Source organism: Lepisma saccharinum, chromosome 11, assembly GCF_977018435.1.
Source record: "Lepisma saccharinum chromosome 11, izLepSacc3.1, whole genome shotgun sequence".
NCBI lineage: Eukaryota > Metazoa > Arthropoda > Insecta > Zygentoma > Lepismatidae > Lepisma > Lepisma saccharinum.
This window is the reverse complement of record NC_139239.1, coordinates 43,286,290-43,308,153: the sequence shown is the minus strand read 5'-3', so window position 1 is coordinate 43,308,153 and position 21,864 is coordinate 43,286,290. Positions and strand designations below refer to the sequence as shown.

The window sequence follows — 21,864 nt, the reverse complement described above, 5'->3', positions numbered from 1 at the left end:
CCAATCCAGAGAACTGGGAGGGCGTTGCAAATCTCATCTGCGAAATACACCATATGTGCGTTCAACATTGAGAATTACCAGTGGTCGTTTGTGGTTCGTCAATGAACTTGACGAATGCAATGCGGTGGCTAGATTCTAACTATCACATAAAGATTTTTTTCAACTCATGATAAAATAAGATACAAAAAATTCACTTGAATGCTCTACAAAGAATTATGTTTCAGAATATAATAGTGATTTCTCAAAACTATAAGATTTTTCAAAAAACATTTGGTTGGGGCTCGCCAAAGGTTCAGTATGGCCTCAGAAGGAAGAATTGGACAACAGGGCATATGCAAAGAGGGAGAGCTGCTGGAGCTACAGGACCCTTCGAAATTTTTAGAAAATTATGACTTTAAATTGAATGCATAAGTTCGACAGCTTAAGGAAATTTTTTGCAGATAATTGCTTGTAGTGGCTTTAGTATTTCATAAATGTGAATAATCTTTTTTTTTGCCTGAAATTTTGAAAATTCTACTTTCACCAAAAAAGTATTTTAAGTACATTCCAACAGTTACGTCACATAATTATTAAAAAATAAATAAGTGAATCCTACAATATGTCCCTAAGTTCGAAACCCTGTCCTTAATTTCGACAGTTTGTGTACCAAAATTCGACACCCCTTATATCTCAACATCAGACACTAAATATGCAGATGTTAATAATACCAATAATACTTGGTATTTTATTATATTCAACTAAATTTACAGATTTATCTTAAGCATACCGAGCTTTAGTTAGCAGGGCATGAACTGAACAAAAAAAGATTTGTTGTTAACCCCCCCCCCACTCTTTTATGCTCAATTATTTAAAATATTAACATGAATTACTGTATTTACACATGTATAATGCATGTGTGTGTATAATGCACACCCTGGTTTTTGATGGGTAAAAGTTACAAAAAAAAAATATATCTCTTATGTAATGTAGACCGGGGCAAAAGCCCGCCCCTAATGGATTTTGAATTTTTGACAAAGTGTGGGAAACCTTTCTAATCAAACTTTTATTGACTGAGATAAACTGGAGTTAGTAGAATACAGTGGAATGTTAGTTATACACAAAGAAAAAAATTTATATGTAATACAAGCAAGAAAACATAACTAACTAACTAACTCCCTAGCCTCCTTATACCCGAAGGTTCATGGCTGCAGCAACACAGGCCTTCCATCTGTCCCTATCTTGAGCAAGATCTATATACTCTTTTCCATCCCTACCGATTTCCCTTAGGTCCATCTCAACGTTGTCCCTCCATCTTCGTCTTGGCCTTCCTACAGGTCTCTTACCATCAGGTTTCCCAACAAGAATCCTGTAAACTCCTCTTTCCTCTCCCATTCGTGCCACATGGCCTGCCCACCTAAGTCTTCTTGATTTAATTATTCTAATAATATCTGGACATGAATACAAATTATGTAGTTCTAAATTATGTAACCTTCTCCACTCGCCTGTCTCCTCATCCCTTTTAGGTCCAAATATTTTCCTAAGGATCTTATTTTCAAATACTCTCAATTTATGTTCCTCTCTCAATGTAAGGGACCAAGTTTCACATCCATATAATACTACAGGCAAAATTACTGTTTTGTATATTTTAACTTTTAGTTTAAACGAGAAGACAAAAGTTTATGAAGAGAAAAGTAACATGCATTTCCTGAATTAAGCCTACTTTTTATTTCCTCTTTAATATAATTTTCATTTGTTAATATTACTCCTAAGTATTTGAATTTGGAAACTGGTTCAAACGAGTTGTTATCAATAATTAGATTTTGATTATTACCTAACACTTGGTTTCGGCCTGTAAGCATATATTTAGTTTTCTCTTTGTTAACTTCCAAACCTATCTCTTTAGCAGTTTTGAAAAATATTTTAGCATTATTCAGCAAGAAAACATAGTACTGCATTTTGGGATTTTTGCCCCAGGCCTAGGGCAAAAGTCTCCAACACACTGGGGTAAATGTCCCCACATCTAAACAGACATACAAGTCTTCAATTAGGCTAACAATGGTCACATGTGAATTCACCAATACCTTCATATGCTGAGCAGCCCTCATGCCACCAATGCCTACAACGATGACACTGGATCCAATCTTCAACAGGGGGATCTGAAAATGCTTCACCACAACCAGGACATGTCGTATTCGAGCCATCTGATGGGACCTTTTTGTGTTCGTTTTGTGAAGTAGTTTTTCACCGGACTTGGCTTTTTGCATGCTTTCCTTTTAGGTTTTTTTGTTTATCAAGAGTAGATTTATACAGTGATCCGGAGATAATTTCATATTTTTTACCTACACATCTTTATTTTATTTTTTCTGTTACTCGTGGAAGCGGTCGTATTTCCCTTGGTGAAACATGGTGTGACGATTGTGATGTTGGAGACTTTTCGTCTTCGTCGCTCGATTGTGTGTCGGACAGTAAGTGAATGGGGAATCTTACCCCTGAGTGTCTGACTCGTACAATCTGTTTGGAGGTGTCATCTAGCGATGCCGTTGGGAAGTATGTTGCACACATTGAAAACATTTAATGGTTTTTTATATGTCACAGTCAGGACATATGTTTTCATTAAGTTAAATAATGTTTCTACATGTTCACATGCTTATGTAATATTACATCAACCAAGGATAAAACGTATCTTACCTCATAGTTGAGTTGATTTTATTTGCTTCTGTTCCAAACTGCATCAATACAAGGTGGCCATGACACTGTCCTCTGGTGGGTTGCAGTGGTGCCAACTGTGTTTCTTTATCATACTATTATTATGAATTAGGACTTTTGCCCCGGTATACTCTAATGCACAGTAGAATCTAGTTTCAAGAAATTGCTTTCTTAGTTGTAGGTCGTAAAGCTGTTGCTATGCTGATCAAGAGTGAATAACATCATACCCATTCAATGAGTCACCTGTTGCTATGTGGACCAAGAGGAGAACATCCTCTTGTGTAAACAATAAGTCTCCAACCAATGCCACCTCCCCCTTTTCCCTCCACTGTGTTTAGCATCTTAAAGCTTTCACTCTTTAACCACCGTATTTATTCTGTAATAGTCAATAGCGAGATCAAAATTAAATTATGGATTTGCAGTGCGCAGGAAGTTGTTTTCTATTATTTCTTACCCAACAAATACTGCTGATATGCATCTCATATGACGGAAGGTGCATGCTTGAATTCTGCCAGAGTTGCCTGGCTTTTCTTGGTGTCGCAGAACATTACATTACAAAGTAAAAAATCGTGTGAAATGCCCTTCAAAGTTTTATATGTGGTTTTGCTCATTTCTTCTTTACTTTTTCTAAAAGATCTTCAAAATATATACTTCTTCTGTGACTAATGTAACATTTATACGAGGCACTTTCAGGACCATCAAACTAGCAGTTAGCAGCACAAGATTTCTTGCATTAAGGAATTTACACACTCCATATATATATTATTATTTGGTCAGTAATACATTTTAATTATTGTTTTATTTTCCTTATGTTTTCTTTCATCCAAAGCACCATGGAAATCAGAACATTCCTTCATTTTGTGATGAACTTATTTCAACCGAATTTCACATTAGTGTCGTTACCTTGAATGGAATACTGTTGCCATATTCAGAATCTGCAGGATTTAAGCTTTACAACGATATATAACATGATAGGGTTCCGTAAACATGAAAAATCAATGCAAGTGTCCGAAAATCATGGAATGACCCTTAACGGTTTCATGTTGTTTGTTTGAATTATTCCGTGCATAATGTGTATTATATGTGGCCAAAAGAAACTAAAGTAAGGAACAAATTAGTGTGACATTCTTTCGCAGATTTGTGTATGTCTTTTCATAAATCCTTCATACCACCTTCTTGATGGGAATACATCACTGACTTCTACTTTTAATTCAGTTTTCTAACTGAAGTTCGAAATGTCTTCTTTGAGGCTGGGAAACCTTGTTTTCCCAGCATTATTACCCAATGAGCTAAAATACTTTCTTGTTCTGTGGATAATTTTGTGCTACGGCCCATTTTCATGTTTACGTCATTTGCTTTGTATTTATTCATTAACCCGCGATCGCTCGCACCTTCATGTGTCATGCGATAACTCGCGTGTTAGATTTTTTCTAACAACTTGTTTTTTTTTCAGTTATCACTTAATATTTGCAAAATATATTTTATCAGATATGTTTTATTAAACATTGAAATCATTTTACATTGTTACAGCATTCTTCTTTATGAATATTTAAAACATAAATGCAAATAAGCACATTAAAATACAATTTATTATTGATATAAATTCAAATTCAAAATGTTTTATAATTGAGGATGTTTCTAATCAGATTCAGAGTCAACTTCTTTTGCAGCACATTCACGGCAAACATAAACAGTTGTTTCTGTATGTTCTTTACATATTGGGGAGGAACACTTACTACATGAATGATATGTGAATCGATTCTTTCTTTTGGGACAATAGGTACATCGGGACTTTTCCTCTGATTCAAGAGTTCTCTCAGTTTTCGGCAGACTTTCAATGCTTGCAATACTTTTTATTTTCTCCTTCAGACGAAGTGATACATTTGGAACTGACATCCATCTCATCATATGTGGTTTTGTAAGCATCATACTAAGTTGCATAACAAATTTTCTACGAGCCAACAAGTCGCCTGTATTTGTTTTGTAAATTATCTGAGCATTTATTACTCCAATGTTGAGAAGGCTGAAAAATATTGTGAGAGGCCAGCAATTGCTTATTCTTGAAACAGAATATTCAGATTTCAGACGATCTACAACATCCACTCCTCCTTTTGTGAGATTGTAGAAAGTAATCACTTCTGGCTTTTTTGCCTCTCCAGAGTCAGGATCAATGCCGTCGTCATTATGCATGGTGGAAATCATCATAACATTTTTTTTTCTGTTTCTTCTTTGGCACATAAGAGCAGAGGAGACAATTATTAGATGGTTTCTCTCCAAACGCAAACATGCTGCTGTTTCCAAGCCTTTCCTTGACAGATAAAAATTCCGGTGGAATTTCTCTTTTATTCAATCGAAGAGTTCCTACTAGTGTCAACCTGTGGTTGGTGTACAGTTCATTAGCTAGAGGTATGGAGGTAAAATAATTGTCCATGGTCACATTCCTTCCGCTGTTGTCAATTGGACGTATTAATCGCAAGACCACGTTTTGTGCATCATTGGGAACTTGGTAAGGCCCAGATGGTTGTTTTCCTGCATAAATTTCCATATTTAGAGTGTAGAATGTTCTAGCATCACAGAGTGCATATCAGCGGCGTATACTCTGGGTCATCTAGGTAATCGCAGATGACCCGGCTGTATTTCTTTCTTTTTTTAAAAAAAAATATATATACATTTCTTCGCAATATTCTTCCAAACCAATTTCGATGCATACATTTCTTTGCTTCCAGCGCGCCACGAATGCTTCCAACCGTTTGCCGCTGAATGTCCGGGAACCTTTCTCCAGCCGGTGGAATGACGTTATGGAATCTCACCCTGACGCCATTCCACCCGCTTCCTTTACAACCCTTGGCGAGAAGAGAAAGAAAAGAGGGGGAGAAAACTCTGCTTCTCAGGCGCGGCGATTCCGTGGCCAGGGTAAGCTCCTTCTGGTGAGAGTCCACCGGTCTCAACCCCTAGAGTTTGCCTTTCCCTCCGCTGGCGACCATTGACCTCCTACAACCCTCCTCCACAATTCTCTCCCGAAGGCTATGTCGTCGCTAAACATAGAAACTGTGTTTTTTATGGCAGGGACATTTCTCAGGAATGGGAATCTTGGGTTCACAAATTGCCTTCTGTAAGGGAAATAGGGAAAACATACCCGGTAAAGTGCGAAGAACAGGAAAATATGAATAACATAGGCAAACCAATTCTACGCTAATTTTCACTATACATTTACTTCTGTCTTGCTGATGTCTGTTACAAAAGGAAAAAGCTTAAATATTGAAGATGAAGCAAACTAAATTAAAATTCAAAACTTAAGCAATTAATGCACCTATAAGCTGACTCCCCCCATTCTTGTATTTGCAAAAATAGTGATTGTTTCTTCTCTCTAATCTTCAAAAGCAGCGAGAGTACTTCCTTCACGGAACTGAATATTTTTTAAAGGTAAAAAAGGTAAAGTGCTCCCCTGTGCATAGCACCACGCCATGAAGGCGTATAGGGGGTGTGGGGGTAACGCCCCACACTTTCTTGATCCGGTCGTGAGTGGAGATGATGTGATCAGCATCACGCCCCTGACCGCCTTTACCCCCCAGGGTTTCCCCCAGGTACCCATGTTATTCGACGATGGGTGGGCGCCGGGGCCGCTTCCATCGTTAGAAAAGTTCCCGGATTTGAACCGGCCGGGGATCGAACCCGGGACCTTTAGCATGGTAGTCAGACGCGTCACCGATTGAGCCACCGCGGCCACACGAATATATTTTAAAGGAAAAGATATAAATAAATTACATATATTTTAGTTTATTTAAGTTACTATTCCACCTTTTTAGATTAATAGTGATGAAGATGAACGACTAAAACATATAAGGAACAAACACATCAGGCACGTAGCCAGGTGGAGGATTCGGGGAGCTGAAATCCCCTCCCCGAAATCATTCATATATCTAATTTAAAAAGTGTATAGTGGTAATTAATTTTACTTCATTTGCAGATTAAACACCTTGCATAATACGTTGTAATTATCTGAGATTTATCTTCAGAACTTCTACCCCTACTTTTTCAACTTTATGATGCGGCTGGTAATAAGGGATGAGTACCCTCCTCTCCATCCCACCCCGAAATAAATTTCTGGCTCAGGCCTGCACTGATTCGAACTTTTAAAACCTGTCATCGCAGGGAATTTGGAGCTCGGAAAGGGAATTTTTTTATCATTCATAGGGAATTTCATTCTGAGTCCTGGAGTAAGTTGAATTTTGCACTTAAATTAATAATGAGGGTTTCTATTTCACTAGTGCATGTCTTTCATTTTATATTTCACAGTTTTTTTTATTTTGCTTTATAATACTGTCTTGTTTTATTATTTGAAATTCTACACGTATATTAAACTGCAATAATGAGAATTAATTGATTGTGGTCGCCACAATAAGACAAACATTCCCACAAAATATTCCTAAATCCCATATGGATCCTGATATAAAATGCACGGAAACATTTATTAGTTTGATGATCAAGGGTCTTAGATTACCCACTCGTTAGAACCAGCATACGCCACTGGTGCATATATTTTTATGCCATATTTTGCAGGTTTATTTGCAATGTATTGTCTGAACTTGCATTGTCCTTTGAATGCTTCTAACATCTCATCAATGGTAGTGTAAGCACTTGGCCTGTAACTATTCATGCAGACACTAACAAAGTCATCGAATATTTCTCTAATTGGAGATAGGTTGTCTTCTTACTTCCTTTGTGCTCGTGTAGTGATATCATCAAACCTAACAGCTTGTAGAAGAGTGTGAAATCTTCGTTTGCTCATTGACACGATGAAAAAGTCTGGTGCAGTTCCATCTGTGGCCCACAACTCATCTGTATTTAGGTGCTGTGACTTCTTTACTCCAGCAAGATATAGTACTCCTAGGAATGCTGAAATTTCTTCAAAATCAGTTAGAGGGCAGTCCCGTGTATTACGTGAGTAGGAAGGTGCCATTTCCTTGAGCTTTACGTTTGTGTATTGGACAATACGTGTGATTAGAGAATCCGGAAAGAACAGTTTCCAACAGTCTAGAATTGACTTCAAATTCTTGGCCCCACCTATCACACCTGGTAACTGTGTGACAATATTCTGTCTGGTGATTTTACTTGGTGGGGCTTTTTGCTTGAACCATATTGTTGAACCATCTTTGCCTCGATACGTATCACGATTCACATGTCTTGAAACTGTCACAGAATCATCAGAATCACTAACTGACTGTTCTGTCTTGGTATGCACTTCCTCTTGTTCTGATGGACCGTCTGTATCGGTTTCCCAACCTGTGTCTTGAGGCCCAATGTCCACTTCATCTGTGTCTTCCTCTTCCAGCCACATCATGTACTGTTTAGTTTGTTTGTCAGACATTTTACTGCTATTCTCTTCAATAACACAATGCCAAAAACAACAATCATCAGATTGGAAGAACCAATGCACCTTTCCACTACACTGTACACAGACGGAATAATAAATGAAAGCGGTATTTCCCAAAGGAAAACTGTTGTACAATCATTCGCTGGAAGTGTGAAGCGATAACTCGCATGTTAAAAAAAATCTAACAATGCACTCGACTAGGATCAAAGCCGCTAGTATAAGGTTTCGCTTTCAATTTCAATAACATTTGCTACAGTGTTGACAAGTAGAGACATGGAAGGAGGCATCGCATTGTTACCTCCAGTAACAATCTAGAAATAACAAAAGTTTTGCAATTGTTAGATTTTATCTAATAGCGCAAGCGATCGCGGGTTAATGCAGTTCTCGGGATGCCAAACCTTTTGGAAGCAGTATTAAAACTCATCCCATCGGCCAATGCTTTCATATCATCTTCTAGATTTTCTTGGGAGTACTTCTGATATTTCTTTGGCCCCATGACTCTGGAAAATAAACAAACACTATACTTATAAAACATTTCAGTTGAGTTAATTACACACAGATTTTTTACTTTGGAAATTAGTAAATAAGCAAACTTGTCCCGTTTTTACCCATTGTGAGGATCACTAAAACTGATTTTAATCAGAGAATAAATTAAAATTAAGCTTACTTTTATTCTCATTTTTGCAATTTTGCAACATTTTTCACAAAATTGTAGAACAAGGAAAATCATGTACTGTATGAGGCCAAATTTGCGAGGAATTTTAGTTCAGTGTAATATTTATCATTAAGCAGGCCAATTTTGCAACATTTTCACAGAATTGTTAAGAACATTAAAAAATCGTACATAAAACAAAATTTTCATCATTCGGCAATTTAATTTGCATGGAATTTTAGTTCAGTTTATCACATTAAGCCAATATAAACACGTAATTATAACAGGTAACATTTTTTGGTATTATATTTGCAATTTCATAAAGTTCAGGTCCCTCACATTTAGTGACGCAGGAAGAAAGAGTGATTTCAGGGAATGTCCCAAAATTCGGCATGCACGACACCAAACTTTGACACCCCCCTGTCAGATTAATGTTGCAATTGCCGTAGTGCAAGGAAACTGGTATTTTTATGAATGGTAATCAACATGCTTTTCAATGCACATCAAAATCCAGTGTTGTGTATTTTCGAATTAGGTTTGACACTTGAAATTTGGAGAAGCACGCGTGTTTTATGCTCACTTGTTCGACAGCCCCCTTATTTTGTTACGTGAACAACCTTTGTCTGCCGCAAAAGACTAGGAAGCTCAGAAAACGGCTCTAAAACAATAATAAAGTATTGTAATTTGTTTTGAAACAACACAAAACTAGTAAAAACCTTACGTAGAAAACTTACCTTCTTACGAAATCCACTAAAAAGCAGTTGATTTTTCGCAGTTAGCAACTAGTGCCGTCACAATTTCTCCTGCGCTGCTGCTATGTCTCATCTGGTGCAACCGCCCTTTTCACGACGTGGGGTAAACCTGTACACTGTTGCATGATACGTACACAATTTTCTGGATCGCATTGTTTCCTTATCTTTTACGATTTTTCAAATACCCTGTCGAACTTAGGCGCATTGTTGAAATTAGGGACGTTTACCTTAAAGAACTCTTAAAAGTGGTAAATGCATATTCTCCTTAAAATGACTCCTGATTACCATTTCAGTCTATGAACAACTTTCAAAATGAAAATGTAATTATAAAATATTTTATTGTGTATCCTGCTCCCCCCCTAGAATGCAGACCCGTAAAAAAAAAACAAAAAAACTATTTGACAAGAGCTTAGTGGCTAGAGTGCCAAACAGTTGAACATTGCACATTACTGTTTGACAACCCACTGAATGAACAGCAAGACTTTCTGGCTCCAAATGAAGTAGGGATCCAAGGGTGGGTACAATGTTGCTTTACCCTTAGTCATAAAATCCATCCTTTGGCCACTCAGCATCTGCTATCTGTTTACAATTGAACCTATCGCTAAAGCTGCTAAGTTTGGCAATGCAGTACAAAACAAAAACAAATCAACTCCATGGTAACAAACCTTCCTTGATTGGTCCACCACACACTCTTTCTATCCACCTGCGAGAGGGACAAATCTTTCACAGTTCGGAACTCTTGTCACTCTGAGAATAGGTGGGCATACTTCCTACTGACTGCCAGTTTTCTCAGTTCGTAGTGTGAATAATTTTGCAGTCATCACACCATGCTGCACCGATCTTACCCTATTGGTTTTTGCTTTCCTGTATTTTTTCATGCTGAGAAAGCCTTCTCATATCTTGACAATTAAGTTGGAATAGTGTTTGTCCTTATATGTGGTACGTTAGATTTCCTGGGTCAGTATCCACATATGTTGCGACACAATATGTCTCTGCTAAGTAGTGTAGTAGTACTAGAGTCAAAATTTTTGTTACTGATAGACCTATAATAACTCAGTGTAGCATAAATTTTCTCTGTCAGCCTGACTGCCCGTGAGAAGTAATAATTGACAATGACATCTCGATATTCATGATTTATACGTATATTGTTTCAAATCTAAAATTACTGAAGCTCAAGACATAGCAAATATTAGCTTGATTTGCCAGTCCATTGTGTGAAATAATAGTTTGTTCACAATTGATGTCACTTTAGCCACAGATAAACGTATTATATCCAGATGTTGAACTGAGGGAGGAAATCATCTGTTGAGAGGCGCCACTTGTACTTCTGCCTTAACTTCTTGATGAATACAAGAGATGGCAATGCTAAATTTCAACTGTGTGGAGGGCTGTGTGTGACATTGCCAGTGCCAGTGCCTTGGGTGGATATTTCCAACCAGCCAAACTTTCACCCACAAAGCCTCTATGCTTTGGTATTGAAAAGTGAATGTGAAGGTGTGATCTTTATTACAGTGACAGCAGTTAGGAAACTAAAGTATTATATGTACTTCATTGTGAGAATTTTTACTTACCTCACAGATAAGAGTTTAATGAAGAAATAATGCATGAAATCGGGTACTTTTTCAAGCAATACATCAGGAATTTACATATAATATGTTTATCTGAGCTTTAACCTATCAGTATTTTGGAAAGTAACCATTTTGGATAACTATTAATTACTCACACTACAATGTTTTTTAAAGTTTACTCTTGTATTGAGATAACCAGAGTTACCAGATCACTAGGGACATGCAAAGTTTGTTTTCTATGGAAGCGTAAGATTTATGATTACACACTGTAATGTTCATTTTTGATGTTTTCGAAGGGTACACTTTCTTACCAAATTTTGTTAAGAAATGATGTGAAGTCAAGTGTAAAATATACTCTTGAACATGAAACTTACGAGTTTATTTATTGACAACAATTTCCACATTCAAAATTATCCTGCAAGTTATGCCAAACCCTGAAATACTTATTAAATCTGTTCCAAAAATTAGTGATGGAAAAGTGGACTTTTTTACACAGAATAAAGTTAATAATACTCTAATTATTGCATAAATGTGGTTTAATGGAATTTCCTATTTTCTGTAAGTATAATGTAGTGTAGTATTAAGTATAGTTTTTAAACCCAATTTGGGATCTTATTTACCATTTTAATATTGAAATATACCATTTTATATACCACTTTTGATCCGTTAATGTGCCTAGTATTTGTACTGAAATCTTGATATTTTATTCAAGATTATTATGTGTACCTACAGATTGCTCTAAGCAAAATGTAGAATGCACTGCCCACAAATATAGGATTGTAAGTCAAAATGTGTGACACCGCAGTAAATAATATGTAATACTAGATATTAGTAACCAATGTGATATTGACGCATTTTCAGTTAAAAAATGATGATTTTTAAATGAAATCTTGAATACAAAATTTCCAAACTTATAATAAATATTGTGTTTTCAAGCATACTCAGTGCTTGAAGTAGGTTGAATGTGGAAAGATTCTATCCTCCAAGGAAGAAAATTTTCAAAAGGATGCTTCAGCCAGGATAATTTGTATAAGCCTACTGTATTGTTTCCATTTTAATCCATATATCCCCCCCCCCCTTTCCTTATATTCTGAAACTCCCAGCTAGGGATTTGCACATCAAGCAATGACAATACTACTCTTAGGAGCCACTTTTACACTCAAAATTTCAGTTTGGTCAAAATATACAGTGTGTCCGTAAAATAATGGTGGGGTTTTAAGCAGTCATAGTTTTGGAACAGAGCATGGTAGAGAGATGAACGATACGTCAAAGCAAAGAGAAACTCTCCAAGTTTCTTACCTGTTCAGTAGACTTCGATGTGTGAACCCTTAGTTGCCCTGCAGATGTCAAGACGATATTCAGGCTCTTCCCATACGCGGCAGAGAACATCCGGGGTGATAGACGAAACAGCTTCAGTGATCCTTGCTTTTAAATGGTCCAGATTTCGAACTTGACAGGAAGACACTTGTGTCTTGACATAACCCAACAAATAGAAATCCATGGGTGTAAGGTCTGGAGACCGTGGAGGCCAGGCAATCCACCCTCCTCGTCATACCCATCACTGAGGAAATGTTTCGTTAAGGAAATCCCGCACGATTGTGGAAAAATGGAATTCTCTGGTATTTGGGGCACTGCATACCCTTGTAACATATCCAAGAAGGTGGTCCCCGTTATTGCTTGTTCAGAAAAAAAGAAGGGGCCAATAACTCTGACTAACGAGCTCGTGCAGCTTGCGTGTCTTTGAAACACAATGCACATGTGCTACCTCTCGCACCTGTAGGTGTCAGCACGTAAGCTTTTGCATACATAAACTTGGAGAGTTTATCTTTGCTTTGACGTATCGTTCATCTTTCTATCATGCTTTGTTCCAAAACTATGTGTACTGTCTAAAACCCCACCATTATTTTACAGACACACTGTAATATAAAACTCGGAAACTTTTGAAATTTACTGAATCAATACCAAACTTTGCATAGAATCATGAGTCAGTTATTATAGAGCATCCACTATAGATACTGAATCGTAGAGTAATATTCAGTCCAAGGAGGTATTTAATTTTCTTGTGATTTTCTGTTTCTCCAACTATAAGATTTATTTTTTAATCCAAATTATATGATGCTCAAAATATAGGACATTGACAAGCTTTTCACATTCCTCCCAGACGACGGACCTTGGAAATGTAGTGCGTGTCTGGGGAGAAAAAGATGTCTGTCATATATATATGAAGAATCAAGAAATAATTAAATATTGAAATACACAAGAAATGCAGCTTAGCTTGTTTATTTCAATGATTACCATTTGTGTTGACCTCTGAGTTGTTGTTTTCATGCTTTACATGTTTCCTTCCAATACCATCCTGCTTAATGCTGTCAACTTGTATTTAAAGCCTACTGCTAATATTATTTATTGCATCCACAATCAGTGATATACAGGGTGTTAAAAAGAACTATTACCTGTCTAATGGCCCCCTAGACTTCTTGCTGTATGGGTACATCAAGTCCAAAGTGTATGCTCCATGATCATTCAGTATCAGGAGCTTAAACATCACATTCTTTGCGAAATTTCTCAAATTGATGTCACAACATGTTATGCGAAACCTCTGTGCATGACTGCATTCATTGTAATGGAAACCACTTTTCTAATATAATTTTTGCCATGCGGTCTAAAGTGTCATGCTTTGAGCTTTGAGGTACGAGTATCCTGGAAGAACTGTAACAACTTTTCTCCTGAGATTTCGACCTGTGTATGGGACCTGTGGTCAACCACCATCGTGAGGAAATTTGGGAAGCTACAAATGAGTAGCCTAACCTGGTCATGGAAACCTACAAGGACTGGGGGTTCGTCGTGCTGATCACATGTCACCCTATAACTGGTTGGATGACTTCAACCTTGGCAGGTGGGACTGAGGCGGGCAGTCAGTAGGTGGGCCTTTGACCTCACGGGCTGTTGCGCTACGGATTATTATTTTTATTAATATATTTTTTGAAATGTGAGTATGGAGCAATAAATTGCAGTAAAGCATCTTACTGTATCTGACAGTGCTCATGTTTCTTTCGTGCCCATTCCCTCATAACATTGTCATGAAAATCATGAGATCCTCACACTGCACTTTTTATATTGAAAATGTTTCCTTTGGAAGAATGTTAAACAGTATACATATACTGATTTGCTTTTAATCTTCTTACTCCTTCTGCTAGTTTTGCTTTTTCTTGAACCTTTTCACCATAGCAAGCTAGAACCTATCTACATATTGATATGAAAGTTTATTTACTGTAGTGATGTGTTTTGTGCAAAGATTTCATTGTATAAAATACATGAATTTTTCTCATAGACAGTGCAAAAATATACTAAAATACTTGGATACATAATAAATAATATTTGAAACATTACTGATGAAGAAGGAGATGCATTGATACATTACAATTTTTATAAAAGTTACTGCTCTTTCCTCTCTTTGTGCTCATATTTGTTTAAGATATGTTTAATTACAATGGTTTGGTTATGTGAAGGTAATTAATTAACTTATCAGTAAATCACATTTCCACCACATAGTAAGCATATTCTGAAGGTATAATTGCACCATGGACAGGAAAAAATTACTAAGCTCTTTCATATCTTGCCAGAAAGTAATGAGGAAGTACTTGAATTTGTGCTATATTAATATTTTCTTATGTGGACTATTTGGAACCAATCTGTATGAAGTAAATGAAGGGTACTATGTAAACCAACCATAACAGGCCTAGGCAACAAATATAAGAATTTGTTATAATATTATCTTTTTAACACAATATTTTAACTGCATCAAACAGTTGTTATCAAGTGATTAAACTAAGATGTATTTCCACAGGCTGTAAGTTTAACAGGATAAAAGTTAATTCACAGATAACATCTAGAGTTTCTTTTTCTAATTACTGTGTTAAAAAGCAAACAAACAGATATACAGAAATATAAATAAAATATAAAGTGTTTGTTCTTTTTGGTGTGTGTGTGTGTGTGTAGAGGGGAGGGGGCATAGTGTAATAGTGTCAGGTGAGTGTTCCTTCCCATTTTATATATATATTTATATTTATAATAAATAGTATGATTGAAGCTGTTCGCACCCTATAATATATTGTAATTTTGTATCAACATTTTCTTTTCAGATATTGTATAGTTGTGGAAATTATTGCATATTTTTTTTTTCAATTACAATAAAATTAGTTGATTGAAAATCGAATTGAAAGTGGGCATAATGCATACATATTTTATGTGGAATAGGCCTTCCAATTGAATACTGATTACATTAAGAGGGATGAGCAAAATCATTTAAGATATTAAAGACATATCACAATATCATTTATTCCTCTATTCACTAGTTAATTATTTTTGCAGATTTAACAATGGATAAATTAGAAGAAGAATTCAGTGCAGCATTTGCTGTGTCAGACATTCCAAATAATCCCGCTGCACCACATCCCAGGTTTTCCCAGTACAAAAGAAAAAGCAATGTTCCCAACCAGGAAGAAAGGCGGAAGAGGTTATTGGAAATGCAGAAAAAGTAAGTGACATTGCTCGGCAGATATTTTACTCCTTGATACAAGTAAGACAATGTTTTTAGCAAAATAGTGACAAGCAGAATCTGTTGTGATAATGATTGTTCTTGTAATGAAAATTATTAAATTATGCCTGATTGTGATTGAATGAAGCAACCTCCAGTTTGTACACAGGTCATTGAAGTCCTCATCAGCCAAGACTGTGATTGAGTGGAAGGTTCATTCATCTGCCGTTGATTGTAGAATAAGAAGCTTCCACCAAACTAAAAGTCACAGCAAGAGATGAATTTTGTAACCTAGTAAATAATGCATTTTATGCAGCTGTGTGACTAGGCACAGCTGAACCCAAACTGTTTTTGTTTGTTTGTTTTCCTTTTCCATGTTTGTTTGTTTATTTTCCTTTTCCATGTTTGTTTTTGTTTTCTATGTTTGTTTTCCTTTTCCATCCATCATTTGAATTCCTGACTATTGACTGTGTACTTTCTCAACAATCGTTCATTTAACTAACACATTTTCCAATACATGTGAGGGTTATTCAGAAAACACTTTCAAATTAGCTAACAAATATACGAGGAGATATCAACATATAATTTGCCTGTAGTGTCTTCTATTCAGAGTTACCTTTCCACACAGTTGCCAACACGTTTGATGCATTTGTGCCAGTGTTTTATCCAGCCCTCAAAACCAGTTTGGAAAAATTCCACAGAACACTCCCTGCCCCACTGTTCAGAGCTGTTTTAACCTGTAGGTCATCGAATCTCATGCCACGAAGCACAGACTTAGCTCAGACTAAAGTAGTTAAGTTCAAAGTGGGAGAAACCGAAAGTGTGGACATGACAAGGAGTGGCAGGCCATCAACGTGGTTGACCGACGACAACCGCCACAGGGATGATGAGCTTATTCGAGAGGATAGACGCATCACCATCCAGGAAATTTCTGATGCAGTGCACATGTCCTATGCATCAGCACATGCAATGATTGAGAGTTTGGGATACCATAAAGTCTGAGAGTTTGGGATACCATAAAGTCTGAGCTAAGTCTGCTTCGTGGCATGAGATTCGATGGTATACAGGAGGTTAAAACAGCTCTGAACAGTGGGCAGTGAGTGTTCTGTGGAATTTTTCCGAACTGATTTTGAGGGCTGGATAAAACGCTGGCTCAAATGCATCGAATGTGATGGCAACTGTGTGGAAGGGTAACTCTGAGTAGAGGACACTACAGGCAAACTTTATGTATGTCTATTGTTTCAATCTTTCCATTATTAAACAAATTATACCTCAACAGGCAAAACATTTTGATACCCCCTCGTATATCAATGTTTCCTACGTACCAACATTATTTATCCGCATATTCCCAATCCTAATTTAGCTACTTGTGCCATGATATAAGCTGTTTCAGTCTTTTGGTAAAGTACAGTGCCACTAGTGTGCTCAGCCAGTTACTGTTGTTTTTGGTGAGTATCCAATCAGACCTTCATCTTCATCATCAGATGGGCATGGTGAGAGGGGGTAAAGGACGACACTCAATTGTAACTGATGAAATCATTGAAAATGACCAAATCATGGATACAAAATGCCATTTCATGATTTCACAACTTTCTGACAAATTTTGTGTAAATTTTAAAAAACTCTTGAAATTGCCACAGACCATTTCTTCACCAAGCTCTGTGCTTCATAACCAACAAATACCTCATGGCTGGATAAACAACTGACTGAACACACTCATATTTGATAAGAACTGCTTGAATTTGATTGGTGTCTATGTGGTGACATGAAACTTGTTTATATACTACATTTTTTTGATCTCTATTTTAGTTTTCATTTTATCAACCAATTGGAAATTTAGTATGCAGTGTTAATTGGACATCACCCATTATTCAGTGATTTTACTATGTTGCTTATTCTAACACTACATTTAGAACATCATTTAGCACTAAGATGACACTAAGAAATATACTATGAAACACCAGATGAGAAGACCCCATACAAGCTAGCAAGAACTTCATATACAACATGCTATTTGAAAATTAAGAGAATAAACACATGTTTTAGAATTTCTCCAAAACTAATGGACAGAATGTAATGCAATTTGGTATGGATACAGAGTAATAGCCTACAGCAATACACACCATGCAATAGTGAATGTACCCAATTACCCACACATGATCATGAGAGCAAGAAAGTCCAACACTGCCGTTGCAAGTGGCACCCAAAGTGAGGCATAAAGGGGGTATGGTCATGTCTAACAGACACGCAGGTGGCACAGCTAGTCAGCATCCTGTTCACGAGACTAGTTAGAAGTACCTATGGCAGCCATACCCACTCCTTCTCCAAAGCAGTTCGAAGCTCATGGAAGGTCCTTGGAGGTGGTCATCGACCTGCAATGGCTCTCCCAAGTGCATCCCAGACATTTTCAATTAGGTACAGGTCTGGAGATCAGGCTGGCCAATCCATCCGCCGAATATCCTCACTTTTCAGAAAATCTCTGACCGGGAGAGCCTTATGTGGATGGACATTGTCATCCATGGAAATGAACTGAGGGCCAACCGTGTCCCTGAAAAGTCACACATAGGGCTCTAAGATCTCCTCTCGATACCTCTGCACAGTCAGGGTGTCTCTGTCAAACACATGGCATAGTGTCTGCGGACATCCAACATGATGCTTGCCCATACCATGACACCTCCGCTGCCATAGTGAACCCATTCCCTGATGTTCGTGGCATGGTATCTGGTCCCAGGTTCTCTCCATATCAAGGTCTGTCGTGAATCAGTGTTGAGGCTCAATTGCCACTCATCAGTGAAGAGGACGTGGGCCCACTGACGTTGGGTCCATGGCTGATGTTCTCTGCACCATGCCAGATACGCTCTCCTGTGGGCAGGAGTGAGCAGGATGCAAACAGTGGGTCATCTAGCATACAGCCCTCGCTTATGGAGCCTTTGGATAACAGTAACCCTGGAAACGGCGGTCACAGTGGCAGCACAGAGCTCATGTGCGAGCTGTGTGACTGTCGCCATCCTCTGGCACCTGGCGGACAGTGCCAAATAACGATATTTATTGACCGTTATGGCTTTTGGACGCCCTTGCCCAGGCCATCAGGATATGGATCCGGTCTCCTGAAACTGTTTCCACAAATTGCATACGACACTTGATGTTACATTGAACTCACGTGCAACCTGAACTAGAGATTGCTCTGCCTCTAATTGCCCAACGAATCATGCCATTCTCTAAACATTTGTGGGTACTCATTCTATCGCTTTGCTTCTCGCCGATGTGTATGAAAGAAGTCCGAATGACATATGCTCAGAACACCACCTGACCACTTGTTCTCCCTACAACACCACCTCCACATCCATGTGCGATGCCGTCGTCGCAGCACTGGTGCATGCTTTGCAGTTTTTTGAGATATTTGCAAACAGGTTTTTCTCCTCTTAATTTTGTACACCAGTGTAGTAAAATCACAGCTCTGTTGTAGGTTTTGATTCTCACCACCGGCAAAAGAAATTGGTTCATCTGAAGACGAGAGAAGAAGTGCTCTCTCGAAAAATAGTGTTAGAATAAGTACAGCAAGATGTTAGTGTTATCAAGCCATTGGGGAGGCTGTGTCAACAATTGTCTTTATCATCAAGTGAAGTAACAAGCACACATAGACATGTGCCAGAAATACTAACAAAACACATTATATATATATATATATATATATATATATATATATATATATATATATATATATTATTCACAAATAATCATTTAGTGACATGTAAGGTGTCTTGAAAATGTTGGACAGATGTAAATGAATTTTCAGACTTCATGTTCTTTTTTATCATTTTGATTTTATCTGCATTAATTTTTTTCATGTAGCAGTTGATGTGAAAATTAAATTGGAGTGGCAATAAATGGATGTGCATATTTGTTTGCAGGCAGCGGTATGATAGTTTCAGTCATGCCCGTCGACTTGCAGAGGGAGATTTTGAGGCGAGCGGGAGTGAAGAGGAAGAAGGGGACCAAGTTGAAGCTATGGAATGGTCCACACAAGTAAGATCATCTGTTATTTTTGCTTTATTTTATATTTTTCTTTCTATTTCAAGAGCAAGTGAATTGGTGAATATTTTGCATAAATTTACAAAATTTTCATAATAAAGGTGATACAGTTTTTCAGGAGGACCAAGGTGAAATAGTGTAAAATATGGAGAAAGGGAAAATTTTATAACATTTTCTCGATTTCAAAGATCGAATGTATAATGCAGAAAAATTATGTTTTCTGGGGTGTAAAATCTGGGTTCTACTGCATTTTATGCCACATGATATCAACATCAACAACAACAACTAAGACCAAATCGCAACACATGTTTTATTGGTAGTCTTAACCTTTAATTCGCCGGTGTCACCTTACAGCAAAATGAGGGTCTTGTCTGTCGTTGTCACCATAAGGTAACAAGAAAAATTAGGTAAAATTCCCATGCGATTTGCACCTTGATACTTCTATATTATGGTGGAAATACTAACAGGCTTTCTGGGAAAAGCCTTTGTCAAAGTTTGTAACGGTCGGATTGACCATTACTGGTTTTGGTATATTGTAATAATTAATTGCTGGCCAGCTACAAGGTGTAGGGTTAAGTAATATGCTTCCATGAGTGTACTTTTATGTTATTATTGCATGTAAGTGTATATTATTGGATTGTGCTTTGCTGGATGTTAGATTCCCCTGTTTTTACCTCCCCGGTTGGGGGAGCTAGCTGTCTTACAAAGGACCGTTGGCAGTGGAATTTTCCAACGCTACGGGGTCCACGTCCACGGACGTTTACCCCGACTATAAAAAGAGCCAGTGGGCTTTAGCAAAAAACAGTGTTTCCCCATTGATCGACGAAAGAGGAACGTCTCCTCAAGTTTAGTCCACTTATGGTGGCTAGACTGGATATAACAATGTAGCATCTGGTTATGCCAGCCCCTGTTGCTGTCCCAAGTCCCCTTTTAGAAAAAGCTTTGATTATGTGGATATTTCCGTATTTGATTAATTGATGCCCAAAAGAAGGAGTGAAGGCGTAAGGAAACGCATTTGTAACGGAATATCATTTAAGCTGAGGATAGGCCCACCGAGCTAGTTATGCTAACTCGGTGGTAAGGGAAGTGCCGATGGTTATGCCATAGGTGCGCAAGTTTATTGATTTAGAGATCTGGTAATTTTGGTCTATGCAAGACACTCATGGAAACGCTCTGTAAAATATGTATATATATAACTACGTATAATAAACCAATATATCCTACGAGAATGTCGTAATTTCAAGAACTACGGTACTGTCCATTTAACCAGTTGTATATTCACTTGCTGTATATGAGTAAACGAACCAGGGACATACAAATATAAATTGTTATGTGAAACCCCCCCTTTGTAATTCCGGCGCAAATATAATCTGCTCGCTTGCACCCAGGGTGAGGTGAAAGGAGAGATTGAGGGATGAAAGTAGGAAGTAGTCCAGAGGGCCGGATAAAAACGAGGGTTAGGGGGCCGACGACTTTCACATATGGGGGCTCTATTGTCCAGGATATATCTTGTTGTATAAAATGTCGTCAGGTCTATAGGTTTGAAAGATAGACGGACTGACGGACGGATAGATTTTTTAATTTTTACAACGAATATCGTACAGAAGTGAATGTTATCACGTAGTGGAAAAAGTAAAGTAGAAAAAATGGCAGTACAAATTGATAGAGATTTGCTTGGACAGCTATTGGGTAATCAGGATATAAGCGATAAATCTCAGGAGGAAATTATTAGGGAATTAAATAATCTTGCTTTATCATGCACTGAACAGCAGAGTGCTAAGGAAGAGGAGAAAAAAGTTCAGAAAATTCTCGATAAGTCAAATTTACCGATTCCAGTCTTCACGGGGAGCGATGACAAGATTTCGCCGCATGATTATTTGCAGGAATTGCGGAACTATAAAGATGTCATGGGCATTTCGGAGAAGTCATTGTTTGACAAGATTCTTCCGTTTTCGCTAAGGAGGGCTGCAGGGGATTGGTTTAGATTTTCACGCCCGTTTGAAGATTTCAAGAGCTTTGAAAATGCTTTCTTAGAAGAATATTATTCTGTAGATTATAAGAATGAGATCGAGAGATTGATTCTGAATCGTTTCCAAATGAGCGAAGAATCTCTTGTATTGTTTATTCGTCGAATGAGAAAACTGTTTTCTATGAGGCAAAAAGAGACAGACGAATGTGAAGTAATAGAACATATTCTATCTCATGCACACCCTAGTTTCCGAAGGCATTTGTATGGAATGCAATTTCAGACTTTGAAGGAGTTG

General features: G+C 37.5%; 1 protein-coding gene across 3 annotated transcripts in view; it reads left to right on the top strand.

The window, feature by feature from the left end:
• Positions 1-21,864, top strand: part of Snup (snurportin-1) — a 68,542-nt gene that overhangs the window by 9,876 nt on the left and 36,802 nt on the right. For 2 of the 3 annotated variants that reach the window (XM_083130965.1, XM_083130963.1), the window contains exons 1-3: positions 11,477-11,589; positions 15,403-15,568; positions 19,480-19,594. In XM_083130965.1, the coding sequence (XP_082987091.1) occupies positions 11,571-11,589; positions 15,403-15,568; positions 19,480-19,594 (300 nt within the window). In that variant the 5' untranslated portion in view covers positions 11,477-11,570. Of the gene's footprint in view, positions 1-11,476; positions 11,590-15,402; positions 15,569-19,479; positions 19,595-21,864 lie in introns of those variants that run through there. The other variant, XM_083130964.1, reaches the window with a different exon arrangement.